Source organism: Primulina tabacum, chromosome 8 (genome assembly GCF_025594145.1).
Source record: "Primulina tabacum isolate GXHZ01 chromosome 8, ASM2559414v2, whole genome shotgun sequence".
In the NCBI taxonomy this organism is placed as follows: domain Eukaryota; kingdom Viridiplantae; phylum Streptophyta; class Magnoliopsida; order Lamiales; family Gesneriaceae; genus Primulina; species Primulina tabacum.
In genome coordinates, this window is record NC_134557.1 from 2,985,647 (window position 1) to 3,013,055 (window position 27,409).

Genomic DNA, 27,409 nt, shown 5'->3' on the forward strand with positions numbered 1-27,409 from the left:
CCCACTTCCGTCCTTCGACGAGGAACCATCCACATACACCTTCCAAGGGTCCTCATTCTCCTGATGTACAGTCTCAGCCAGAAAATCGGCTAACGCTTGTGCTTTAATAGCTGTTCTCGGCTCATACTGGATGTCGTATTCTCCCAACTCCGTAGTCCACTTAACCAGGCGGCCGGACATATCAGAATGAGTGAGAATCCTGCCTAATGGACTGTTAGTGAGCACCACAATCGGATGAGATAAGAAGTAAGGCCTCAAGCGTCTGGCTGTCATTACCAACGCCAAAGCCAATTTTTCCAAACCCGAGTATCGGATCTCTGCCCCTTTGAGTGCATGCGAAACATAGTACACCGGCTGTTGAACTGATCCATCAAGCTTGACAAGGACCGAACTCACGGCCCCTTCAGTGGCAGATAAGTATACCCACAAAGGCTCCCCCGCTGTCGGTTTGGCTAGAACAGGAAGCTCGGCAAGGTACTCCTTCAGTTCTGTGAAAGCCTTCTCGCAATCCGGCCCCCACTCAAATTTTTTCGCCTTTCGCAGGGTCCGGAAAAAGGGTAAACTTCTATGGGCGGATCTCGAGATAAAACGTGCCAGCGCAGCAATCCTCCCTGCCAACTGCTGAACATCTTTGGGCCCCTGAGGAGAGACCATATTTTGGATAGCTTGAACTTTCTCAGGGTTAGCCTCAATTCCCCTCTCCGTCACCATATAACCCAGAAATTTCCCACTCTTCACCCCAAATATACACTTCTGAGGGTTCAACTTCAGCCCATAGGACCTGAGGGTGGAAAAGGTCTCCACTAAGTCAGGTATGAGCAGGGCTGAATCCTTAGACTTTACCATGATGTCATCCACATATACTTCCACATTCCTCCCCACCTGCTTAGAAAAGACTTTATCCATCAACCGCTGATACGTGGCTCCGGCATTTTTTAGTCCGAAGGGCATGACCACGTAACAGAAAGTTCCTTCAGAGGTGATGAAACTTACTTTATCTTGATCCTCCACGGCCAAAGGGATTTGATGGTACCCCTGATAAGCGTCCAGCATGCACAAATACTGGTGTCCGGCTGTGGAGTCCACCAACTGATCTATCCGCGGCAAGGGATAACAATCTTTAGGACATGCCTTGTTGAGATCTCTGAAGTCCACACACATCCTCCATTTTCCCGAACTTTTCGGAACAAGAACGACATTCGAGAGCCAAGTAGGAAATTGTACCTCTCGAATGTGCCCGGCACTGAGCAACTCTCCCACCTCCTTTTTTATAACTATATCTTTCTCGGGCCCGAAGTGTCTTTTCTTCTGCTTCACGGGACGAGAATTCGGCAAGATGTTTAACCGATGTTCTGCTACATCTGGACTCGTCCCTGTGAGCTCTTGGGCTGACCAAGCGAACCTGTTGAGATTAGCTTGTAAACAAGTAATAAGTTTTTCCCTTACCTCTGGGTCAAGGTCAGGGGCTATTCTTAGAGTTTTCTTGTCAGGCCCCAATGTCACGATCTCCGGCCTCTCATCCATCACCTCATGAACCTCTCTCCTTACCACTGGCAACCCGCTTCGCCCCCTTCTAATCATATTGACCTCCACACGTGCCCTCTTCCCCTCTTCTTTCACTATCCCCTCATAACACCGACGAGCGACTTTCTGGTCCCCACATAAGACTCCAACCTCCCTCCCCACTGGAAACTTCAACTTCTGATGATACGTGGACGCTACAGCTCTGAAATCTTTTAGGGCCGGTCGCCCCAGAATTCCATTGTAAGCGGATGGGGTGTCCACCACAGTAAATGTCGTCATCTTGGTCACCCGCCGAGGCTCATGTCCCAAAGATAAAGGAAGGACAATTTGACCCAGCGGTGGGATGGCATGTCCTGCGAACCCATATAGAGGAGTGGAGATTGGTTCAAACTCAAATCCTTCCACCTTCATCTGATCCAGAGTACTCTTGAACAGGATATTAACAGAGCTTCCATTATCAATAAAGATTCGTGCCACATCGTAATTGGCAACGGTGGTCGTCACCACCAAGGCATCGTTATGAGGAGCCACAATGCCTCGGAGATCCTCTGGCCCAAAACTGATGACAGGATCATGGGGTAAGTTCGCACTCCTCGATATTTCAAAATTCTCCAACCTCCTCCCATGCGCCTTCCGCGCTCGCCCGGAATCCCCATCAGTAGCACCCCCCGAGATCATATGAATCATTCCTCTCGTCGGGTGATTATCCTCATTCGTTCTCCTCCTCGGTTCAGCGGGCTCCCGAGGGACATCCTGACCTCGACCCTCTCTCCTCGGCTCTTCGATCCTCGGATGTATCCATGGAGGGCCTCGACCCCGCCTAGAAGACGGGCGAGATCTCAGCTCACTCCCAGACGAGGACCCTTCTTGTCTACCCCGTGGCGGAGGTCGAGCACTGCTCTCGACCCTCTGCGACTTCTCCCCCCTCTCCCCCGACTCCCTCACCTCCATCACCTTATCCCGACTCCTATTCAGAGGAACATGTGATGAGAATTGTCTTCTATCTTTGGTTCTGTCCTCATCTCTTTCCCCTGCACCCCTCTTCTTTCCACCTCTCTCGGCTCCCTCCACCCTACTTCCTCCGGGCCGGTTTTCCATCCTCCTGTATCGTTGAGCATCCTCCAGGTTGACATATTTCTCAGCTCGAGCCAACAAATCATCATAGCTCGACGGAGGCTTCTTGACCAACGACTTAAAAAACTCTCCTCCCCTTAGTCCTTGTGTAAAGGCACTTATCATGATGTCAGGGGTAGCCGATGGTATTTCTAGTGCTGCAGTGTTGAAGCGCTGGACAAACTCCCGCAACGTTTCAGCCTCTTGTTGTTTCATCACAAACAAACTCAAATAGTTCTTTTGATGCCTCTTGCTGCTGGCAAATCGGTGCAAGAAGGCTGCAGAGAAATCCTCGAACGATTGTATGGAGTTGGGCTGCAGGGTATTAAACCATTGCTGGGCTGACCTCACCAACGTGCCCAGAAACACCCTGCATCTGACTCCGTCCGAATATTGGTGCAACAGAGCCGCATTCTCAAATCTCCCCAAGTGTTCCTCAGGGTCTGTATGTCCGTCATACTCTCCAACGTTTGATTGTCGGAAATTCGGAGGAAGCCCTTCCTCCAAGATGGCTAGTGAAAAAGGGCTTCCTCTCTTGGGTACCGGCGCCCTGCTTCCCACCTGCTCCCTCAACCTCCTTATCTCTTTCCACATCTCTCCCATCTCACTAATCTCCCCACTCTGGAGGGGTTGCGTCTCTTCAACCCTGCTATGATGGACCTCAACATTTTCCTCCCGCTCCTGATGGGCGGCTTGTTCCTCTACAAACATAGACTCTTGATTCCTCTTCATGGCCTCATCCACTGTTCGGGTGATAAATTGGCCCAGCTGTTCCAGGGTCAAGTTTCCCACATTCTCATTGGGACGGGTTTGCTCGGCCCTCGTCTCGTGGATGGGCTGCTCAGTTCTGGCCTCTTGACGAGGTTGTTCTTGTCTCGTCTCAAGATGCGGTTGTTCCTGTCCCGCCTCAGCGCGAGATGGTTCGGGTCCCCTCCGAGGACGCGATGATGCTGAGGTGGCTCTTCCACTCCCTCTCCTCCCTACCATCTCTACGTCTTAACTCAAAAGTTCCCACAGACGGCGCCAAGTGATACTCACGGGAAATTTAGGGTCCGATCCACGCAAGCGTCACTAATCCAGACACGGGCTTCAAAATTACCCTGGGCCTGAAATCACAAATAAGACCGTTAGGAGGGGGCCAGGAGGGTATCCTGGCGTAGCCCCTCCGACGCTCAAGTCAGAGACTGAGGATATATGGGGGAGCAGCTAAGGGCGCTGCTGAAAATAATATAGTGAATGCCATATCGTACGCTCAAACCTGGTATTTATAGGAGAATACATGGGCTTGTCATGGGCCCTTCACCTGTGGGCTACCTGTGGGCCTTAGATATGGGCCGGGGGTTTGGGCCAGATCTTGATGGGCTCATCCATGGGGTATCACACATGATTACATTAAATATTTCAATATTCGAGAACATCTTGTCACGTTCACTTTTTATCTTACGTATGAGAAAATGTTCTCGTGAATATCGTCAAAACATTTAACGCAACAGTGTATGAGAAGATAATTAATGTGACATTCCACAAGATGGTCCTACGAGCATCTTGCAATGCCAATTAGGTATCCACTAACAAGCAACGGGTGGACAACATATCTGAAAAGAATATTTTATTCTTAATTAATCTTTGTATTTTATCTAAATCGAAAAATAAAAGTTTTGCGTTTCAAGACTAATTCGACTTGATCGAATAATGGGACTTATTCATAGATAATTTAATATTGGTATTTATCATACATGATTTGTTTTTGGTATTTATTCCTAAGATATAATATGTTAGATTTGAATAGTGTCTTATTCCTATGGGAAAATAATTAGGTCAAGATATGAAGATGTATATATATGAAATATCGGCGACGGTTTAATTAAAACCGTCGCCATAGTAGCGACGGGTATGAATTTGGATTTGGATTTGGAATTGGATTTGGAAATTTAAGTATTTGAAATTCCATTTGGTGTTTGGTTTAGAATTTAAAAATAATACTTACAAATCCATTTTTTGTTTGGAGAAAAAAGGATTCGAATTTAGAATTTTAAAATTTTACTAAGCTACCCTTAGAAATCATCTAAACATAAATTTCATTTGGATAAAAAAGTAATTGTATGTTTTTAAAATCTAAATCCCACCAAATCTTATCAAATTTGATGGGATTTGGATATACTCATTGAAATCTCATAAAATTCTAAACAAATTCTAATTCTTTTTTTTGAATCACTTTGCGAAATAGTAAAAATAGGATTTTGAAATTCAATTACCCTGAAATCCTCCCAAATCCTGGTTGTCAAACACAATATAAGGGATTTTTACGCAGCGGCTGGAGTTTTTCTCTGAACACACCCGATGTTCAGAGTTGAAGATAATTTTCATGTTAAATAATTTGAGTGATTGATTTACGATTATGTCGTGTTGCTGATTGGTGTTGAAGACACGTGAAAAGCAACACTGACGCAGAGTGTTGGTCGAAGAGTGTTCTTCTATTGTTTTTTTTTGCGACTTGGGTTTTTGCATCTAGTTTTTAGTTTGGTTTATTTTGATGCATTTAAATTCTTGGAGTGCCAAGAAATTTGGTTTTGATATTTTTACTAGTATTATTTTATATAAATGATTTACATATTTCATAATGAATTTTTCCCATGAAGCGTTGTACAAGTATTTATACTTCTACATAATTAAAACATGTATTTTATTTATTAAAATTATACTTGTGTGTTTATAATTAACTTCCGCCGCATGTTGTGCGCTCATGTTGACAACAACAGAGCACAACAATAACTTCTGATACACACATCATAATTTATTTCATGTCCGTTCATGATCAACGGTCCCTTTCAATATCAAATATATATACATACACACACGAAGCTAATACACTCACATGTATTTTTACGTGTCATTTTTATTTTGTTTCGAGTGTATTATCATTACTTTTTGTATGCTCTCAAATCTTATTCAACTGTTGTGCGTGACCCATTAATCTCACGCGTTGGAGCTACCATATATCTAATTATTATTAGATTAGATATCTTGTGAGACGATCTCACGAATCTTTATCTATAAGACGAGTCAATTTTACTGATATGTACAATAAAAAGTAATAATCTTAGCATAAAAAGTAATATTTTTTCATGGATGACCCAAATAAGATATTTGTCTCACAAAATACGACTCGTTAGACCGTCTCACACAAGTTTTTTCATTATTATTATAATAGATTGTAGCTTTTAATCCTTATCTTCATTATTTATTTATTTCGTAGAGCATAAATTTAAAATGTCAGTGGTCCCTCACAAAGTATCCCAATTGACGACTAATACCACAAACAAATATTATTGAAATTAATGGGGAAAGTTTTTTTTACGGAAAATAAATAAACAATTAATCTTATAATAAACAAATTTTTGAAAAAAATATTCATTGATTTGGTCACTTAATTGCCTTCTTTCAGGGTAGACCTAATTAAAGGGGTCGAGAGGAGCTATATTATATACATATCATGTGCCAAAAAATATAAATATTTAATATATATATATAAATTTCACCTCTCTTTAAACATAAAAAAAAAAAAAAAAAACTGATCTCCCAAGTACTATATATATTTTCGACGTGAGACGGTCTCACGGATCGTATTTTGTAAGACAGATCTCTTATTTGGGTCATCAATAAAAAATATTATTTTTCATGCTAAGAGTATTATTTTTTATTGTGAATATCGGTAGGGTTGACTCGTCTCACAGATAAAGATTCGTGAGACCGTTTCACAAGAAATCTACTCTATATTTTCTTTGTTTCTTCACAATAAATGTTACTAGTAATGGAATTTTGAAAAATCGAATAATTTAACAAAATATGACGTGTAAATATCAATATAATATGATATTAAGGGCATATATAGGAGTCAGCTAAGTACATATATAAATTTATTTATTTATTTATATAAATTCGCAATTAATTAATCATTTTCATAATCGGGTGGGGATATGGACCATACAGTTGGATCCATCTAGGGTTCATTAAGAAGGAAAATGAAACATACATTCTTGTAGTATGAATTCAATACAGACCATGGCATCCCCATTGGATGGAAAATGATGGGGGCGTATAAATTAATTACTATTTTCTTCAAATTTGATAAATTAAAATTTTTCCAAAAAAAAAATGTAAAATATAAAATATTAAGTTGATCAAAACCGATGCAAATGTTGAACATAATAATAAGGTACTAATACTGAATAAAATCAATTAATTCTGATTATCATATTGATTTTCTTTTTGTCGGTGAAAAGAAAAGACGAAAACTTATTGCTTTTGCACAATTATTGATGGAAATTATTCATGGATAAGATGAATTTTGCGTAGATTCTTGATTTTTCTCGCAGTAAAAAAAAGATTCTATATAAAAAAAACATGCACTATACAATATAAAACATTAAAGTATATATTAATTAATTTATAAATATGGATAATATTCGAATCAATCTTTTTGACCAGAGGTGAATTGTGATTATTTAAACTATTATAAATTGAAACTCCATGTTTAAACTTGTCCCGATTTAAACCTTAATTATCATGTATTTTATTTAATTTAAAAATTTTAAATTAAAAAAAAAAAAGTGAATACAAAGATTAAAATGTTTTCATTGATTAGCTTCGGTAGCTTGCGGCTAGCGCCATTTGACCCACCTACGCAATTATTTCATTTAATTACATATGTGCACCATATTAACTATTTCAAATAAAAGTGCTTAATTAGTTTGCAGCTACGTGTTTTCCTAATTATCATGCTAGTTAAACTTGTCCAAAAGATTATTCTACCAAAGAATCTTGATACTGCAATTGAATTTTAAACTCGAAAGCTCGTTTCAAACTTGAAATCTCGGTGTGAAGATCAACCATCGACATTATATTTAGATTTTAGAGTTAGCTAAATCATGACTTCGGATTTATATCACGTTTCTGCTTTTCCAAGGTAAAAAATATAACTTATTCTCATCTATAGATTCCTCGAATAATTGGAATACATTTAATTTAAATTTTGGGTGTTGATTATTTTTAAGATTCTCGAGAAGATAAATTAAACTATAGAAAGGAGGGGATTATGGAAGATCTCATCCTATAATTAGGTGCAGGCGATATGGCTAACAAAGGAAAAGGGGGGCGCCCAAATCTACGGCTTCACCAAAGTTTCGATTCACTTTCCAATGAGATCTTACAAGACCAAAGACCAGACATCCCCCCCAAGTGTTTCTTTCTTCGAAAACCCACGAGGACTCGACTCTCGTAAATTTGTTATGATATTACTGTTTTTTATTACATAAATATTTATTACATAAATGTTACGAACGATCGATTCCATAAATAAATTAATCGTAGATTTTACTTACTTGTGTTGGAAAAACCCTATTATGGCTTCTATATTATTTCAGAACGAAGTTAAGTATTATCAAGAATTTCTGATTTTACATGTGAATTTTTGTCCATATAATATCGATAAGATATATTATGATATCCTCAAATAAACTAAGTAAAAAATAACACCAAATTGAGAAAAAAAAATTAGTAAAAAAAAGACACCTAATGCGCCATAACATCATCTTGATGTTGTACATATTATGATTAACGTGTAATCGAATATTATTATTCCGAGCTATTGATTTCACGATTAGGTAAAACTTTCAAACTTCATAGTGATGACAAAAAAAAAAAAAAGAAAAGAAATACAGTACTTAATAATAATAATAAAATTTTAAAAAAGAAAAAGAAAGAAGGGTGACTTTAACAAAGCAATGGATAAATAATAGTCGATACACTATATCTTAATTAATCAACTGAAAAAGATTTTAAAAATACATTAAGAAACGAGGGAATATGACCCTACTATATGATTGATGGGGGCCACTAAATATAATTGTCTTCCTCAAGTATCATGTGGCTTTGGACAAGAATCATACGTAGTGTGACCAAGAAATTATATACAACATTTTCAACTTACAAAACACAAGAATCCCACTATCTAGAATCGAAACAAGATTGGGAAATGCTAAATTTTTTTTTTATATACTTGGGAGATGGTAGTAATATGAGAATATATAGGAGCAATATCAATGGACTAGAGGGGGAAGTACAGGAACAAAATCAGTTGCTCGAGGAAGAAAAGGAGGAAAGAAGAAGATGAGTGGCACTAAAATCAAAAGATTGCACAAATTAACGCGATAAGGTTCAAGTTTTTGAGAAGTTGTAACTTAGTTTTAGGTGCCCAATTCCACTCAATCTGGTCAAACTGATCACACCCCAATGAACTCATTCTTACATCATCATTCTAACACATTATCATCAAAGACAGCATTTAAAAAAAAAAAATTTAACCCAAGATTGTTTTTATAAATGAAGCTCAATCAATCAGATTAGCCCATCGAATTGATTTATAGAAGAAAAAATCAATTGATTGGATGATTTTCTCAATGAGTCGAATAGGGGACTCGGGAATTCTATTATTTTTAGAAATTAATGTACCAAATTGACGAAATAATTTATATTTAATCTTAATTAGATTTACGTTATAAAAAAATAAAATTCTATGGGAACTCAAAAACCTTTGTTGTCCCTCAAAACTGCCTACTTTCAGTCTGATTCTTCAAGTGAGGGATTAAATTTTTGTTATTTTCTTTCTAACTTTCCTCTCATTATACAGTGAAAATGGCAGACTATCAATCATCCTATCTCCTGTATAGGAAACACTCATCATTGCTCCCAACAATCTTTTTCAACCTTCGAAACATGAGCTTCTAAGGTTGATATTCCCTCGTTTCCATGCCATCTGTATCATTCCTCTGCTTTTGCGGTTTTGCCCCCCTATCCTACCATTTAAATATCCCTATTCGTAACCCTTTTTCTATCCCACCTTCTTTGTAATGGATACTTATTCCGCTAACTCTGTTAATGGCTTCTACAATTTCTTGACTCGTGGGATCGATGATCTCGAACGCCTGTTTCTGTCTAACAACTTCATGTCCATTCAGTTCCTGCAGAGGGTTCTGTCCCTCTTAAGATCATTCCACACGCAGTTGACTCTTCTGGTTCAGAAGCTTCACTTGCCTGTTGGTGAGAAATGGCTTGATGAGTACATGGATGAAAGTTCCAAGCTTTGGGAGGTCTGTCATGTGATTAAAACTGGGATTTCAGGCATGGAGAATTACTATTCTGCCGGACTTAATATCACTTCTTCACTCGATGGCAATCGCCATTTAAGCCCCCAGCTTTTTCGACAGGTGATGCATACATAGCCATCAAGATTCAAATTGGGTTTTTGTGAAAAACAATAAAAAAATCTTGTTTGTTCATTTTTGGATTGGGATCTTGACCTTTATATATATTCATCATTATTATTTTTTTAAAAACAGGTTATTCGGGCTTTATCAGGATGCAGGAGAGAGGCCGTGGGGATGGAGGAAGCAAACAGGTCATTGATGGAGATGAGAATCGAAACAGAATCATTGAAATTTGATGAGATAGTTGCCGTAGAATCAAAGCTGAATGGATTCAATGGGTTCAGGGGAGTTCTTTATGCAATGAGAAATGTCAGTTCCCTGCTTCTGATGATTCTGCTCTACGGATTAGTTTACTGCTGGCCCGAGCCGAATTCGCTAGGAAATGGATATGAAGGCCGCCTTCTCTTTGGATCATCTTTCATGATCTCAACAACCAGGCTACAACAGAGGGTAGCTTCCGAAATCAATCAGATATCGGACCGGCCCGGGATTCTGTTGCATGAATTCAGGAGATCAAAAGTGGCCATGGATGAGCTCAGAGCAGAGGTGGAGAGGAAATGCTCGCAAGGGATCATGGAATGGGAATCAGAAGTCGGAATAAGGGAGAGAGTGGAGAGTTTGAAGGGGTGTTTTGGTAATTTGAGGGCCGGAACAGAGAATATAATCGGACAGCTCGATGATTTTTTTGATGAAATTGTTGAAGGCCGGAAGAAGCTCTTAGATTTCTGCAGTCATAGGTAAGAGAATTCAAGAGGTTATAAATTCAAGAACTTGAAGGGTAAAAAAGGGAAAATACAAGTAGTTAAAAAATTAGTAACTTTGTTTCATCCAACTCTCTTCATTTTAGTTTTATTATATTATTATATTATATTTTTCTTGTTTTACATCTACCCCTCTTGTGGATTCTTGCTTTAAAATGGTAACAAGGCGCCATAAATATGAATTTTTTAATGTTTAATTGATGAGAATCAAACGGCTTATTTATCTATCCTACTTTGTTAAATTTTTTATTTAAATTAAATAAAAAACCAGTTGGTGGAAAATCCTTGAAAGTGCTTTCATGGTTTTCCTCATAGAATGAAGCATGAGAATCTAAATCTAATGGCCACTAAAAAAGATAGCATGACAGTAAAAGAGCAAAGATGACATGACTACAAAAAAGCAGGAAACACATATCAAACCAAGCAAGAAAATTAACAAACAGAGCAGTAAACAAGAAAAGATGAAAGAATGGAAACTTCTTTCCACAAAGGTCAAAATCTTGAGAATTCAGAGGTATCTTTTGAATTATTTTGTTTAGGGTGTGTCATTCTTTATGGGTATTTAGTGTAAATGACTGCTTTTATTACAGTAAAAGAGGAATGATGTTTTGGGACAACATTAGATTACTGGATTTGGCTTTTCTTTTGCACTCTCTGAAGCTTTTGTCTGATTCAGTTAGTTTCCCTCGAAAGCAATGGATTTTTTTTAATGATCGCGCTCTTCCCCTCGTTCCACCACCTCAGGGCCCAATGAGGCCGCTTACCCCAATTCTTCATTTTTCAACTAGAAATTATATTTTATATATTCCTGCTATTTTATTATGTCTGAATAGAATACAGAAACCTTTTTTTGGTGTCACGATTAATTTTCTATTTTTTTTCCTTTTTTATCGGCACTCTTTCTCTCACTTTATAATGTGTATATGAATAAAATAAACGAAGAAGATATTTATATATTTTTACTATTTAATGTATTTAAAATCACCCCACACCCAATTTTTTTTTTTTTTTTTTTTTTTTGCATAAATTCCACGACGATTTTATCCCATTGTTGCCATTTTCTTCCTTCTTTTCCGGGTGGACCGTGGAGAGAATTAGAAATGATAATAATTGTTATCATCATAAAAAAATCTTGGGAGTCCCTTTCTCCACACCATCTAACCGGATCTCATGCTTTTTGTCCTTTGCCAGAAATTCATGCCTTCCTTGCCTTTAAAATATTTTCTTTTTCCTTAAATAAGATTACTTAATTAAAAAATTGCATAATCATTGAGTCAAAGAAATGAAGAACGTACAAAGCGAACTAAATGCAAATAATGCTTGTTGCTGGTGGTTTTAGCAACATTCCAGTCTTCCAACTAACACGGTCCAATACAGACCCTTTCAACGCGTAATGTTTATTGTATTTTTGTGACATCGGCACCAGATTATAATTATATGATGCAATTATATAATAATAATTATAATTATAAGATCGCTGTCTGTTTTTATTATTTAAATTTCGTGTGTGTAGAGTCTCAGTCTCTATTCATGTAACCAAGGAACTGAAATTTAGACCTGCGAGGGTTCTGGTAATAAACAAGTGAGAATCTGGACATTCTTTTAATTTGGTGTCAATCCATCGAATTTCCACAGGCTTATATCAGCAAACAACAAAGGTGGACAGTTGATTTGGTAGATCATAGTAAGTATAAACTCGAAAAAGTGAAAAACGGCGTGGATAGATCGATCGTCCAATTAACTCGAGGGAATGATCGAGATGGTTTGATGATTCTCAAGATGAGATGCACGATGAATTGGACCTACAATGTCATGTGTCTCCATAGTATGTTGTCCGTCGGATCTGATGTCAGCTAGTGTTTGATCGTCCACGAGAAAGGGCCAAGTGACCTTACTAAACTGTCTATCTCAAGGATACAAGCTTGACATGATATCATGACATAAAAACATAAATCATAAATCATATGACAAGTAAAATGAAACACATGAGCATGTATAATTAGCCGAATATCTCAGTCAATGTGTATCTACCTAAACACTGGTCTAGGATAACATGAATGTTTACTCGCAGATCCTAGACATTACAACCCAACAACGGCATCACTCTCGAATCATGCTTCATAATTGTAGAACTATCCCCCAAGGGAATCCCGCGTGAGAGTTTGGAAGGTTTGAATTGTACGTGCCTATCGGCGTCTTGAGTCTTGACACCTCATGATTTGGAAGTTCAGAACTCCTACGTGTTGATGCTCATTGGACAGAGGACGCGTTATTGATGGTTGAATGAGATCGAAAGCTCTGAACCGACCGACAGCTCCGAACTGCTCCTCAGTCTTTCCGAACCGACATTTTTTTTTTTTGAAGTGTCAGATTATTACATGTTGCGTACTTGTTCATTCAGTTTTTTATGAATAGTTATTATTGGAGTTAAGTTAGTATTTAAATTACGAACAATTTATAGTCAAAGTATTTGTACTTACTTTGTTATAAGTTGTAAAATTATTATGTTGATATATAATGTGCTTTATTTTAAAAATATATGATGTAATTTGTTTATGGGAGGATGATACTATTGTTATTTGAAACTTAATTTGTTTATTGAGATAAAAATAGTATTGTCATTTATAAATTGGTCATACCAAGAAACCAAATTAGTTAGTATCGACGGTATAGTATTTATATAATAATGTGTATGTGTGTATACATTAATAATCCCGGTATCAATTTTTTTTAAAAGTATATTTCTTGTGAGACGGTCTCACGAATCTTTATCTGTGAGAAGGATCAACCCTATCGATATTCACAATAAAAAGTAATACTCTTAGCATAAAAAATAATAATTTTTCATGGATGACCCAAATAAAAGACATGTCTCATAAAATACGACATGTGAGACCGTCTCACACAAGTTTTTGTCTTTTTTTTTTTTAACTTAGTCACTTGATAAATCTTAATTCTTTTTATCTTTCAGGTGTATCCATTTTTTAAAAAAGAAAAAATTTGCTCCCTTAATAATATTATGAATTGTTGGATATATATTACATATGTATCTTATTATGATTTTTGTAGACAATTTTATATCCTGTCCCCTTAACAATATGATTGATTTTCAATAAATATATCGTGTGTGCAACAAATAAACACGCGTACGTACACATTTTTCTGATTTTGCAAAGTAAGTATTATATTATAAATAACTTCTTGTGACTCCAATAATGGGATGTACACAAAGTCGCCCATCAATTTGCCTTGTTTTAACCTAAACAGCTTTCCAAATTTTAAATTAAAATATAAATAAACACCCAATTGACAGCACATATTTATTTTTATATATAGAGTAGTTACTAATAAAATAAAATAAAATAATACCGGTGTTTATTTAAATTTCGTGTTTTCCGATGAGAAATGTATTTTTCTTCAGTTTTCTATACTCACCTATACACTTAAAATTAATATAAAAAAATCCTTGAAACAAGATCTACTTAGTTCAATCAATCTTCAGATCAATTAATTCCTCCTTATTTTAGTCTAATACTTAGGCTCCGTTTGGTACGTGTGATAGGATAAGTAAATGATTAATAATTAGAGTGATTAAAAAATGATATATGGATTAATAGTATGGTGGGATAAATAACATGATGTTTGGTATGATTTTAAAATGATGTATTAATTTTGTAACTTTTATTGTAATGACCAAAATGCCCCAAATGCTAATTAAATATATATTCTTAAAATAATTGGATAGATAATTAAATATTTATAATTATAATTTACATTTATTAAAATTAATTTAAATATATTTATTAGAAATAAATTTGTAAATATGCATTTACTTTAATAATTAAAATATCAAATTATTTTGAATGTTAATGTTAAATAAAGTTTTAGTAATAATTATAATATTATTATTTTTAAAAAAAATAATTATAAATATTCTTAAAATAATTTAATAGATAATTAAATATTTATAATTATAATTTATATTTATTAAAATTAATTTAAATCATTAAAAAAATAAATTAGAATTGAAAAAATATTTATTTTCATAAAAAAAATAATTAACAAGATTACAAATTTATAAAAATTTAATTTAAGATAGATTTGCATTACAATTTATTTTCTTTAAAATGCTTGAAAATAATAAAAATATATGAAATTAATTTATAAAAAAATATAATAAAAATTTAAATATTATATTAATTATTAAATTTTCACTAATTTTAATTTTCATATTATAATTGAAGAAAACAATTCAAGAATATTATGGTCAATATACAATCTTATCATGATCACTATTTAAAAAATATTAATTATCACACCTTTTGAGGAGGATATTTAATCACACATATAACATGAATAGTGTGTGCTTTCAATCATAATCAAGGGCATGAACCAAACACGAGATAATGGAATGATTATTAAATAATCATTCTCTTATCATGGCTACCAAACATAGGAGTTTATCGATATATTAATAATAATAATAATAATAATAATAATAATAGTTGAAATATATATATATTTTTTTATAGTTTCCAAATTCCAAGGGCTATGGCCTAACTCTACCAATTTTGAATGAATTCAATGAACTAGCCTCGTTTTTTTGTCAACCGGTAAATATGTAAAATAATAAAAATAATATTGTTATCGTGAATACTATTTAATGACTCATTATATAAAATTATAAGTTCATATTTACATTAATAAAATTCTAACAATAATTATAGTCTCTACAAATTAATATTATTAGCACTATTATGTTCACTATTAGATATATTAAATGATCGATTTAGTTATGATATAAGGTGAATTCATAATTCAGTAACGTATGCATGCACATATATTCAATTAACCAACTACTCAATGTATTCTATAGATTAAATCAATTAAATGTGAACCGAGCCATTAAAACATGGCAATTTTTTTAAAAAAAATACATAATTAATACCTTTCAATGAAAATTAATGAGATTAATTGAACTAAAAATACAAGACAATGAATCAGTTTAACATTCTATTAATCGTGATTATATATATATATATATATATAATATTGTTGTTATGTTGTTCATCCATCATGTCAACATCTGTGTCTAACAATGAGTTGACACTCACATATTGTATATATTATTTTGATATGTTTCATCATATATAATAAATGAATGTCGTTTCATTGATGAACACATAAGTGAGTATGGTTGATAAGCAATATAACAACACCGTATACGTATGCAAAGCATATATATATATATATATATATATTAAAAACAATAATGTAAATGGAGTTTATAGTTAAAACTACACTTTCACTAAGGTTTAGGACATAATAGCGAACAGCTACACGCTTGCCTTATATAACTACCAGTTATTATTAATTACCACATATAACATCCGAAATTTGTAAATATAATTATAAAATATTATAGTAATTTAACTTAAAATATTGACAAATTACCCGAAATTTAATGTCACTGACCCGAAAACAATTTTGTCAACATTCTTGCACACCTCATTTGATGTCAGAAGTCCAAAAATCCGTCTCCGCGTCTTCAAAAATAGCAATTGTTATTTAAGATTTTGTTCGAGTTTTGTTTCCATTAGTTCGCAACGGCATTTTCCAAAACCCAGCTCCGGCGCGGGCGCCTCCTAATTCAAGTCTGATTCACGTCTTTTTCTATCAATACCCACGATTCGACACATACTTGTAGCTGGGAATCTTGGGTTTTTGTCTTTATATTTGTACGTTCCCTTTTTTTTCCCAACTGTGGATTGTTGTGGAAAGAAAAGGAAGAGAGAATCAATGAAGGGTAAGAGCACCGGGAAGGTTTCTGCGAAATGGATTCCCATTTTTTCCATTGTTTTCTTCTTCTTTGGGATGTTATTCACCAACAAGTATGTTTTGTTCAAGATTTTTGATTTCTTGCATTCTATATTTTTTTTCACTTTTTGGAATTTTGATTTGTGGTGATTATGTTTTCGATCTGGGTTTTGCAGATTGTGGGTACCTCTGGAATCCAATAATCAGCTAATAACTCAGCACCGGCATGACCATGAGCTGCAGGTGGTGTCTGAAGACCGTACCACCAAAAAGAAGGTATTTTGTTGTTTTATTTGAAGCCTGAAAGATTTAATTTTTCCATTTTTGCGCTCGTGAATTTGGGTTTAAGATCTTTTGTTATAATTTTTTCTGAGTGTTTTTGTCTTTGAGATTGTTGTGGATATGGTTTTTTAAAAAAATATTTCAAGCTTAGATTCAAATTTGATTGCTTTAGTTGTTTCTTGGTTTGGTTTGATTGTTATATTAAGTTTTTACTTGTCTTTTTTTCAGAAAACAGAAGATCAAGACAAGGATGTTATGAACGAGGTGTACAGGACCCACCAAGCTATCCAGTGCGTTTATATTTTTGTTTTCTAATCATGCGTGTGTGCCTGGTAATTATAAGTTTAAATTTTAAAGGATGGTGAAATTACATAGAAATACCATTTCAGGTCATTGGACAAGTCGATTTCGATGCTCCAGATGGAGCTGTCCGCCTCTCGGAGTGCTCATAATAAGGGAAAAAATGACAAATTACCCATCAGTTCTGATAAACAGCCACTTAGGAAGAAGGCATTCATGGTGATTGGTATCAATACTGCTTTCAGTAGTAGGAAGAGGCGTGATTCGGTCCGAGAGACCTGGATGCCTCAAGGTGAAGCCAGAGTTGTTCTCTTTATCAACCCATGTACAATATTTTTTTGTATGGAAACGTGGGTGACGGTGTTTACATTTTGATCAGGGGAACAGCTTCAAAAATTGGAGCTAGAGAAGGGGATTGTTGTGAGATTTATGATTGGTCACAGGTATATTGGTTGCATATAATAATTGAGATGTAAATTTTTGCTGATTTGATGAAATTGCATGCAACATGTACTCTATGTTTCATTTTTCTGGAATAAGCTCAATTTATATATTTTTCACGATTGATGCAGTGCAACGTCTAACAGCATATTAGATAGGGCTCTTGACTCAGAAGAAGCTCAACATAATGACTTTCTTAGACTGGTAAATAACAATGCTGCACTACACTTTTGTCCCTCCTAAATAATCCTTAACTCGAAGAATTGAATCTTGACCTTGTGATATATCAGGAACATGTCGAGGGATATCATGAACTGTCTGCAAAAACAAAAACTTTCTTCACCACTGCGGTTTCAATGTGGGACGCTGATTTTTATGTTAAAGTCGATGATGATGTCCACGTCAATTTGGGTGCGTGATTCCAATAATTTCTATTCCTTCATTTTTTGAACTGTTGAAATTTTTTCTTCAACGATTTTTATTTACCAAGTGTTTTGCTAATAAAGGTACACTGGCTGCAAATCTAGCCCGTCATCGATCTAAACCGAGAGTTTACATCGGCTGTATGAAATCTGGACCAGTTCTTGCTCAAAAGTAGGGCTCAAAATATCACTGAATCAGTTTGTTGTGTCATGTGAGTTTGTTTCTTCAGGGATTGTATTTGATAATAATTGTGTTTTCCAGGAATGTTAAATACCATGAACCGGAGCACTGGAAATTTGGAGAAGAAGGAAATAAATATTTCCGGCATGCAACTGGACAGATATATGCAATATCCAAGGATTTGGCTACATACATCTCAATCAATCAGTAAGGATTGCGTGTTTTTATAACCTGGAATTGAGTTTTTTTTTTCCCAGTTCAGTGTGAATTATATTTGTTTAAACATGGTAAAACTCGGGGAAAATGTTCCCTTTTTTACATCAAAACCTATTTACAATTCTCGAGTTTCATTTCAAATACATCCTTCATATTTAAAAGCTTACTAAGATTCATGATATCATGTGTGTGCTAAACATTGAAGGTTCGTATTTTAATTTTTAGGCCTATTTTGCATAAGTATGCTAATGAGGATGTGTCACTCGGTTCTTGGTTTATCGGTCTTGAAGTTGAGCACATTGACGATCGTAATATGTGCTGTGGTACTCCGCCGGGTATGGTTCTTCCAAAGTTCATGACAGTAAACACATCATTTATTCGGAGTTATTTGAGTAAATTTCATTTCAAATTCGTAGATTGTGAATGGAAGGCACAAGCAGGTAATGTATGCATTGCCTCGTTCGACTGGAGCTGTAGTGGAATCTGCAAATCTGTAGATAACATTAAATTTGTACATGAACAATGCGGCGAAGGGGAAGAGGCACTTTGGAATGCTTTATTATAGATATCATTCGACTCCAAAAAGTCTCGACGACCCACCATTTCAGCTTCTAGATGATATAGAAGAAGGTTAACGTGAAGCCATGTGACGAGTAATTCAGCGTAAGATTCGTCTTCTAAATTACATTACTCGTCGAGAGTAAGAATTGGTGCATATGGGAGCTGAGCTCTGTAGCGTTTTTGAACGATTGATAAGCTTATTTCCTGTTTGCTGATTCGTTGGGCTACATGGGACGACTGGTTATACTTGCATGTATTCTCTAGGTACTAATCAGTTCTGGATATAATTCTTGATTTACAGTATATTCATTGGTCGAAGAAGTTTGTGCATGTGTTTTGTTTGTACAACTGGTAAAATCTCTGCTAGATCATTGCGGGTTCTTCCCGATGATTGTGTTTTCCTTAAAAATAATAAACCACGGATGATTTTAAAAAAAATGTTGTACTGATATTCGAATTTTTTATATTAATTTAGGGAATATTGAGTCATGTGTTGTTTTGATAATTTTGGTATAATAATAATTTTTAGTATCGTCATAATTTAATTGGACTCGAGACTAGTAGAGGATGGGAAAATGGACTTCATCATGTGCACTCCACGTGATGATAAAATGTGAGCTGTCGGCTTATAGAACACCGCCGTGCGTTGTCTCTGTTGCAAAGCATTTAAACTGCGCTGTCATTCAGTCAACATAACTTTTTCCATATTTTAATAGTTTTATGTAAAATTAAAAAATCATCGGTTTAAATCACTAAATAGAGTGAATTTTGTTCTTAGAAAATTAGATAAAAAAAAGAAAAGAAACATATTTTATTTTTTAGAATCATTTAAAAATATACTTTGTTTATTCAATAATAAAATTTTCAATCGAGTCACATCAAATATATACAAATGCAAAACGCTTGCACCATAATGATACAGAGATTGAACTAGAACGAGTAGAACGAGTAGCGAGAGATGGGCAAAGGGCACGAACACAGCCGCGGGAATAGCTTCGTTTTGATCCCAACGTTTTGCCGCTTATCCATTAAAGACATAAGATTTAGCCACACAGAAGATCGATCCGATGACCCTTCATCCCCCAAAGTCAGTTGCATTGGCCAAGTCAGAACGAAGAACAACTAATATACTATCATATATAATTAGGACTGTTTATTAATATCTAATTATTAATTAATACACTACATCATCTTTCGTTCTTACGTTTTAAGAATATAAAATTGTTGTCAATTAATTAACATTAAATTGTATAATTTGTTAAATATAATACTATTTCTATAAGAGACGTATGTATTGTGTTAGGTGAGTTTTTAATGAGGTGGGGCGCACGTCAAAATAAAATATTCAGAAATTGGAATCTCACATCGAAAACATTACAAAAATGATTGAGGGTTTTAGTTATAAATAGAGTTCAATTCCTTCAGTTATTGTATCCCAAAATCAAATGCTTTTTAGCTTTGATAAAAAGAGAGTGCATAGAAAAAAGAGTGTATTTTTTTCTTGAGTGCGGGAATTCTCTTGTGTGAGTTAGAGAAATTATTTTTTCGGTATACTCGGGTTTGAGAGTGTGAGATATTTAGTGTATTGGTGTATACACACTTGTTGTAATATTTCTTTCGGTTATAACAGTTGCAGTGCTCCGTGGACGTAGCTTATCTTGGGTGAACCACGTAAATCTTTGTGTCCTTGTTGATTATTTTATTCCGCAATTTTTCGGCACTATATTATCATCGTGGTTGGCATCGCTTCGGGGTAATTTCCCAACAACTGGTATCAGAGCCTTGTTGTGAAAATTCTTAAAAATTCTGAGTATGCTCTGTGGTTGCAGCTCTGTCTGATCTTCCACATCAGAAAAGATTTTTTAGATTTTTTGCTAAGGCTAGAGAAGTAATGGCCGGAGATGATGGATCGGGACACCATATCAACAAGTTCGATGGAACATATTTTTCGTTCTGGCGGTTACAGATAAGAGATTATCTGTACAGTAAGAAGCTGCATCAACTTCTATCAGGAAAGAAACCAGAAAAGATGGAGGATGATTATTGGGAGCTCCTTGACCGACAGGTGTTAGGTGTGATACGACTGACCCTAACGAAGAATGTGGCACATAACGTGGCGGAGGCAAAAACCACAGAAGAGATGATATCCATTTTATCGGACATGTACGAGAAGCCATCAGCAAACAACAAAGTACATCTCATGAAGAAGTTTTTCAACTTGAAGATGGGAGAAGGTGCTTCGGTGGCAAAACACATAAATGAATTCAACACGATTGTCTCTCAGCTGACATCGGTGGACATCAAATTTGATGATGAGATTCGGGCACTTATTCTTCTGGCGTCTTTACCAGACAATTGGGAACCGATGCGGGCAGCGGTTAGCAACTCTGTTGGAAAAGGGAAACTACAACTCAATGATGTTAGAGATCAAATCCTTGCTGAAGAAGTTCGCAGAAAAGACTCGGGTGAAGCAACATCATCGAGATCTGCTCTAAATCTTGATAACAGAGGAAGAGGCAGGAGTGGTGAAAGGAGTTCCAACCGATGGCGCGGTAGATCCAAATCAAGAAATGGAAAAGACAAAAACAACTTTGAAAAGAATTTGAAGTGCTGGAGCTGTGGTGAAACTGGTCACTTGAAAAAGAACTGCAGATCAACGAAGAATAATGCCAATGCTGTCACTGAGGAAGTACATGATGCTCTGCTATTATCCATGGAAAGCCCTGTTGATTTTTGGGTTATGGACTCGGGAGCTTCGTTTCCTACCACTGGTGATCGAGATGTATTTGATAATTCATCGCTGGCGATTACGGAAAAGTTTTCCTGGCTGATGGAAAACCTTTGGAAATTGTTGGTATGGGTGATGTACGTATGAAGATGTTAAATGGATCTGTCTGAAAAATCAACAAAGTCAGGCATGTACCAAAATTGACACGCAATCTGATCTCAGTAGGACAGCTCGATGATGAAGGCCACAATGTGACCTTCGGTGATGGTTCCTGGAAAGTGAACAAAGGAGCCATGATTGTTGCTCGAGGAAAGAAAACTGTAACACTGTATATGACTTCCAGTTGCAGAGACACATTAGCAGCTGTGGATGCTGGAGCCAATTCAAGTCTATGGCATTATAGACTTGGACATATGAGTGAGAAGAGAATGAAGATGTTGGTGTCAAAAGGAAAGCTACCAGAATTAAAGACTGTTGAACACCAACTATGTGAAAGCTGTATCCTTGGAAAGCAGAAGAAGGTGAGCTTTTTAAAAGGCGGTAGAGAACCAAAAGCAGCAAAGTTGGAGCTGGTTCATACTGATGTATGGGGACCATCTCCTGTGACATCCCTTGGAGGCTCGAGATACTATGTCACATTCATTGACGATTCGAGTAGAAAAGTTTAGGTTTATTTTCTGAAAAATAAATCTGATGTTTACGAGACCTTTAAAATGTGGAAAGCCATGGTGGAAAATGAGACCAACTTGAAGGTGAAGTGCTTACGGTTTGACAATGGTGGAGAATATGAAGATGATGAGTTTAAAAAATTTTGTGCACAGAACGGGATCAAGATGGAGAAAACCATTCCTGGTACACCTCAACAGAATGGTGTAGCTGAAAGGATGAACAGGACCCTGAATGAACGAGCAAGGAGCATGAGATTGCATTCTGGATTACCAACATCATTCTGGGCTGATGCTGTTAACACTGCAGCATATTTGATCAACAGAGGACCTTCGATACCGCTTGACTGCAAAATACCCGAAGAGGTTTGGAGCGGCAAAGAAGTAAACCCTTCTTTCTTGAAAGTGTTTGGATGTCTATCCTATGTTCATATTGATTCAGCAAGCAGAACAAAACTTGATCCGAAATCAAAGAAGTGCTTCTTTATTGGTTATGGAGATAATGAGTTTGATTATCGTTTCTGGGATGACCAAAATCGGAAGATCATTCGGAGCAGGGATGTAATCTTTAATGAGAAACTTTTGTACAAGGACAAGTCAGACATTGGAGCTGGAGGTGAATGTCCTGAAGTCAAGAAGACTGATGAAGTGTCATTGACATATATTCCTGTGAATGAATCGAAAATCAGTAACCAGGAAGATGGAGAAGAAACTGCACAAGATGATGACCCACAAACTCCGGTGATTGAACTCAGGAGATCTTTGAGAACCATCAGACCACCTGAGAGATACTCCTCTGCACTTCACTATATTTTGCTGACAGACAAAGGTGAACCGGAGACCTATGAAGAGGCAATGCAAAATGATGATTCAACCAAGTGGGAGTTGGCCATGGAAGATGAGATGGATTCATTGTCATCCAATCAGACGTGGGAGTTGACAGAACTTCCGCAAGGCAAAAAGACGTTACAAAACAAGTGGGTGTACCGGTTAAAAGAAGAGCATGATGGTAGCAAGCGGTACAAGGCAAGACTTGTTGTAAAAGGCTTCCAACAACGGGAAGGAATTGATTACATCGAGATTTTCTCTCCGGTGGTTAAATTAACCACTATCATGACAGTACTTGGACTAGTGGTGAAGGAAGACTTACATTTGGAGCAGTTGGATGTAAAGACTGCGTTTCTTCACGGTGACCTAGATGAAGAAATTTATATGAAGTAGCCACAGGGCTTTGAAGTACAGGGAAAAGAGAGAATGGTGTGCAAACTTCAGAAGAGCTTGTACGGTCTCAAACAAGCTCCAAGACAGTGGTACAAGAAGTTTGACGGATTTATGAGTAATAATAGTTTCCTAAGGTGTCAAGCTGATCATTGCTGTTATGTGAAAAAGTTTGACGGTTCTTATATCATACTACTGCTATATGTAGATGATATGCTTATAGCTGGAGCTTGTCTGGAAGAAATTGATAAGCTGAAGAAAGATTTATCAAAGGAATTTGCCATGAAGGATTTGGGTGCTGCAAAGCAAATCCTTGGAATGAGGATCTTAAGAGACCGGGTGAATGGATTCTTGAAGTTATCACAAGAAGAGTACGTGAAAAAGGTGGTTAGCAGATTTAATATGAATGAAGCTAAATTTTTGAGTACTCCTTTGACTAGTCATTTCAAACTAACCAAAGCACAATCACCATCGACGGAGCAGGAGAAGGCTTATATGAATAAGGCTCCTTATGCTTCTGCTGTCGGAAGCCTCATGTATGCAATGGTGTGCACAAGACCAGACATAGCACATGCAGTGGGAGTTGTGAGCAGATTTATGAGTAATCCAGGAAAGCAACACTGGGAAGCAATTAAGTGGATTCTCAGGTATTTGAAAGGTACTGCTAGTTGTTCTTTATGCTTCAGGAGGTCAAAATTGGGCTTACAGGGTTTTGTCGATGCCGATATGGGTGGTGACCTGGATGGCAGGAAAAGTACTACTGGATATGTGTTCACATTAGGTTGTACGGCCGTAAGCTGGGTGTCTAAACTGCAAAAGATAGTTGCACTTTCAACTACTGAGGCTGAGTATGTAGCAGTTACAGAAGACAGCAAGGAGATGACATGGTTGAGATACTTTCTGGAAGAATTGGGTCAGAAGCTTGAAGATAGCACGTTACACTGTGACAGTCAGAGTGCTATTCATTTAGCAAAAAATCCTATTTATCATGCTAGGACAAAGCATATACAGGTTATGTACCATTTCATCAGATCAGTGCTGGAAGATGGAATCTTGATGCTGGAGAAGATTTCTGGAAGTAAGAACCCAGCCGTTATGCTCACAAAGACAGTAACCATTGACAAACTGAAGTTGTGTTCAACTTCAGTCGGACTGCAAGTATAAATGGAGATATATGAGCTGCTGCAATGATGGTGTGAAAACATGATTGAAATCAAGTCTTCAAGTGAGAGAATTGTTAGGTGAGTTTTTAATGAGGTGGGGCCCACGTCAAAATAAAATATTCAGAAATTGGAATCCCACATCGAAAACATTACAAAAATGATTGAGGGTTTTAGTTATAAATAGAGCTCAATTCCTTCAGTTATTGTATCCCAAAATCAAAAGTTTTTTAGCTTTGATAAAAAGAGAGTGCATAGAAAAAAAGAGTGTATTTTTTTCTTGAGTGCGGGAATTCTCTTGTGTGAGTTAGAGAAATTATTTTCTCGGTATACTCGGGTTTGGGAGTGTGAGATATTTAGTGTATTGGTGTATACACTTGTTGTAATATTTCTTTCGGTTATAACAGTTGCAGTGCTCCGTAGACGTAGCCTATCTTGGGTGAACCACGTAAATCTTTGTGTCCTTGTTGATTATTTTATTCCGCAATTTTTCGACACTATATTATCATCGTGATTGGCATCGCTTCGGGGTAATTTCCCAACATATTATTCATTTGAGTTTTCTTTTGAAACTTTTTCTTTTAAAAGTATAGTATTATAATGAAAACAAATTTGATTTTCATTTATAATACATCAGAGAGATACTTTAATAATACTTTTATGCTCTAATTGTTTTCACTAATTACTTGAACTATCTATGAATGTAGGGGGTGGGACAAGGTGACATAGCGGTGACGATGGATGGGGGTGAAACATTGTCGTTATGCAGCCTCGACCACCCCGAAAAGCCTAACAAGTACGGCAAATATTGGTGCTGGTGTTTCTGGTCGCTTGAGGTTGAGGTTTTGGACATCCTCGGCACCAAGGAAATCGCCGTTCGGGCATGGGACGAAACCCTCAACACGCAGCCCGACAAGCTCATTAGGAATATCATGGTACTACCAACTCTATGTTACAAACCGCGCGCAAATATATAATTTATATCGCATCGAAACATAGTTAAGAAACCTGTGCAGGAAGGGTAGAAAAACAGTTTGGGGCATATATTGCTGAGAGCTAAGCTTCATGTAGGGGTGAGAAAAAATACCGAAATATCGAAAAATCGTACCGAAAAAAATACCGAACTTACCGAAAAAATGGTATACCGAACATTTCGGTACGGTATCATACCGTACCGAAATGTTCGGTATCGGTATCGGTATGAAATATTTTTTTTCGGTATTTCGGTAAAATATTTTTTTATTATTATTTTTTTTAAAATTTAAGTTCGGTATACCGAAATATACCGAAAATGTCGGTATCGTTATGGAAAAAATTCCATACCGATATTTTCGGTACGGTATACGGTACCGTAGTTCGGTACGGTATACCGTACCGTACCCACCCCTATCCATGAGTGGGCGGAGAAATATCCTGAGAGGGTTAAAGTGTGGTATGTATTGTCAAAACCTGTGAAGGGTGAAAATACAGTTTAGGGCATATAACTGAATATATTTTAAGAGATCATATTCCGGTGTCGTCAGAATATTCATTGGCTTTGGCCTGTGGCCGCCGGCCATGCTGCAGTTCGCCGTGAACCCGAATCTTGAGAAGATGGGATACTCTAAGGAATCTATATTGGTTTTTTAGATAATTAAGACATTAGACATGTCATGTATCGTGGGGTGTGTAAATGCAATTGACTCTCTTGATTAATTAATTCGGTATTTGTAAATAACTGAAATAAAGTAGATTCTCACATTAGTAATTATTATTTAATTGCACTTGTACATTCATATGTTTTAAATTTTATATATCTAGAAAATTTATTGTGTTTAATAGGGCCAACAAATGCAATGACTGTAAAGTTATCTACTGAAATGAATATATATAGGTGATAATCATATTTTCTTGAATTTAATGTATTTATGTTTGATTAGGAGGATGAGAGACGCAAACATAGTTAGAAAGTTTTAATTTGGTTGGCCAAATATAATTCAACTTTTTTTTTATATTTATCCCGATGCTCCATTTGGCAAGTGTGATGGGATAAGTAAATGATTAGTAATTAAAGTGATTAAAAAATAAGATATATGAATTAATAGTATGGTGGGATAAATAACATGGTGTTTGGTATGATTGGAATGACCCAAATGCCCCAAATGTTAATTAAATATATATTCTTAAAATAATTGGATAGATAATTAAATATTTAAAATTATAATTTACATTTATTAAAATTAATTTAAATATATTTATTAAAATAAATTTGTAAATATACATTTACTTTAATAATTAAAATAGCAATAATATTTTGAATGTTAATGTTAAATAAAATTTAGTAATAATTAATAATTATAAATATTTTTAAAATAATTTGATAGATAATTAAATATTTGTAATTATAATTTACATTTATTAAAATTAATTTATATATATTTATTAGAAATATATTTGAAAATATTACGGTAATCATTAAACAAAATAAATTAGAATTTAATAAATATTTATTTTCATAAAAAAATTAATTAACACGAATAAAAATTTATAAAAATTTATAAAAATTTAATTTAAGATAGATTTGCATTACAATTTATTTTCTTTAAAATGATTGAAAATAATAAAAATATATGAAATTAATTTATAAAAAAAATAATAATAATTTAAATATTATATTAATTTATCATTATCACTATTCAAGAATTATACATTATCACACCTTTGAGGAAGGATATCTAATCACACAAATAACATAAATAGTGAGGTCTTTCAATCA

At 35.6% G+C, this 27,409-nt stretch overlaps 2 protein-coding genes across 5 annotated transcripts; both read left to right on the forward strand.

Moving 5' to 3' along the window:
* The first annotated feature begins 9,213 nt into the window (after positions 1 to 9,213).
* Positions 9,214 to 11,318, forward strand: LOC142552953 (uncharacterized). 3 transcript variants are annotated; one of them, XM_075662895.1, is made up of 3 exons: positions 9,214 to 9,902; positions 10,035 to 10,639; positions 10,979 to 11,318. In XM_075662895.1, the coding sequence occupies exons 1-3, from the start codon at positions 9,546 to 9,548 to the stop codon at positions 11,046 to 11,048; spliced, it is 1,032 nt and encodes a 343-aa protein (XP_075519010.1). In that variant the 5' UTR covers positions 9,214 to 9,545; the 3' UTR covers positions 11,049 to 11,318. The 3 variants fall into 3 exon arrangements, with proteins under 3 accessions (XP_075519010.1, XP_075519011.1, XP_075519012.1); XM_075662896.1 differs by having other exon boundaries at positions 10,935 to 10,998; XM_075662897.1 differs by lacking the exon at positions 10,979 to 11,318 and having other exon boundaries at positions 9,215 to 9,902; positions 10,035 to 10,777.
* A 4,848-nt stretch (positions 11,319 to 16,166) lies between these two features.
* LOC142552955 (beta-1,3-galactosyltransferase 7-like) lies at positions 16,167 to 19,321 on the forward strand. Of its 2 annotated transcripts, none has more exons than XM_075662898.1 (11): positions 16,167 to 16,554; positions 16,657 to 16,756; positions 16,991 to 17,052; positions 17,152 to 17,354; positions 17,442 to 17,505; positions 17,635 to 17,707; positions 17,794 to 17,914; positions 18,010 to 18,097; positions 18,188 to 18,313; positions 18,548 to 18,657; positions 18,739 to 19,321. In XM_075662898.1, the coding sequence occupies exons 1-11, from the start codon at positions 16,463 to 16,465 to the stop codon at positions 18,885 to 18,887; spliced, it is 1,188 nt and encodes a 395-aa protein (XP_075519013.1). In that variant the 5' UTR covers positions 16,167 to 16,462; the 3' UTR covers positions 18,888 to 19,321. The 2 variants fall into 2 exon arrangements, with proteins under 2 accessions (XP_075519013.1, XP_075519014.1); XM_075662899.1 differs by having other exon boundaries at positions 16,167 to 16,469.
* The last annotated feature ends 8,088 nt before the right edge of the window (positions 19,322 to 27,409 follow it).

Excerpts from the sequence above, each read along its gene's own strand:
- LOC142552955 (XM_075662898.1), top strand. The coding sequence starts at position 16,463 with ATGAAGGGTAAGAGCACCGGGAAGGTTTCTGCGAAATGGATTCCCATT. Across the intron at positions 18,098-18,187 it reads GGACCAGTTCTTGCTCAAAA|GAATGTTAAATACCATGAAC; the intron begins GTAGGGCTCAAA and ends TGTGTTTTCCAG. Across the intron at positions 18,658-18,738 it reads GTGCTGTGGTACTCCGCCGG|ATTGTGAATGGAAGGCACAA; the intron begins GTATGGTTCTTC and ends TCAAATTCGTAG.
- LOC142552953 (XM_075662895.1), top strand. The coding sequence starts at position 9,546 with ATGGATACTTATTCCGCTAACTCTGTTAATGGCTTCTACAATTTCTTG. Across the intron at positions 9,903-10,034 it reads GCCCCCAGCTTTTTCGACAG|GTTATTCGGGCTTTATCAGG; the intron begins GTGATGCATACA and ends TTTTAAAAACAG. Across the intron at positions 10,640-10,978 it reads TTAGATTTCTGCAGTCATAG|AATGAAGCATGAGAATCTAA; the intron begins GTAAGAGAATTC and ends TTTTCCTCATAG.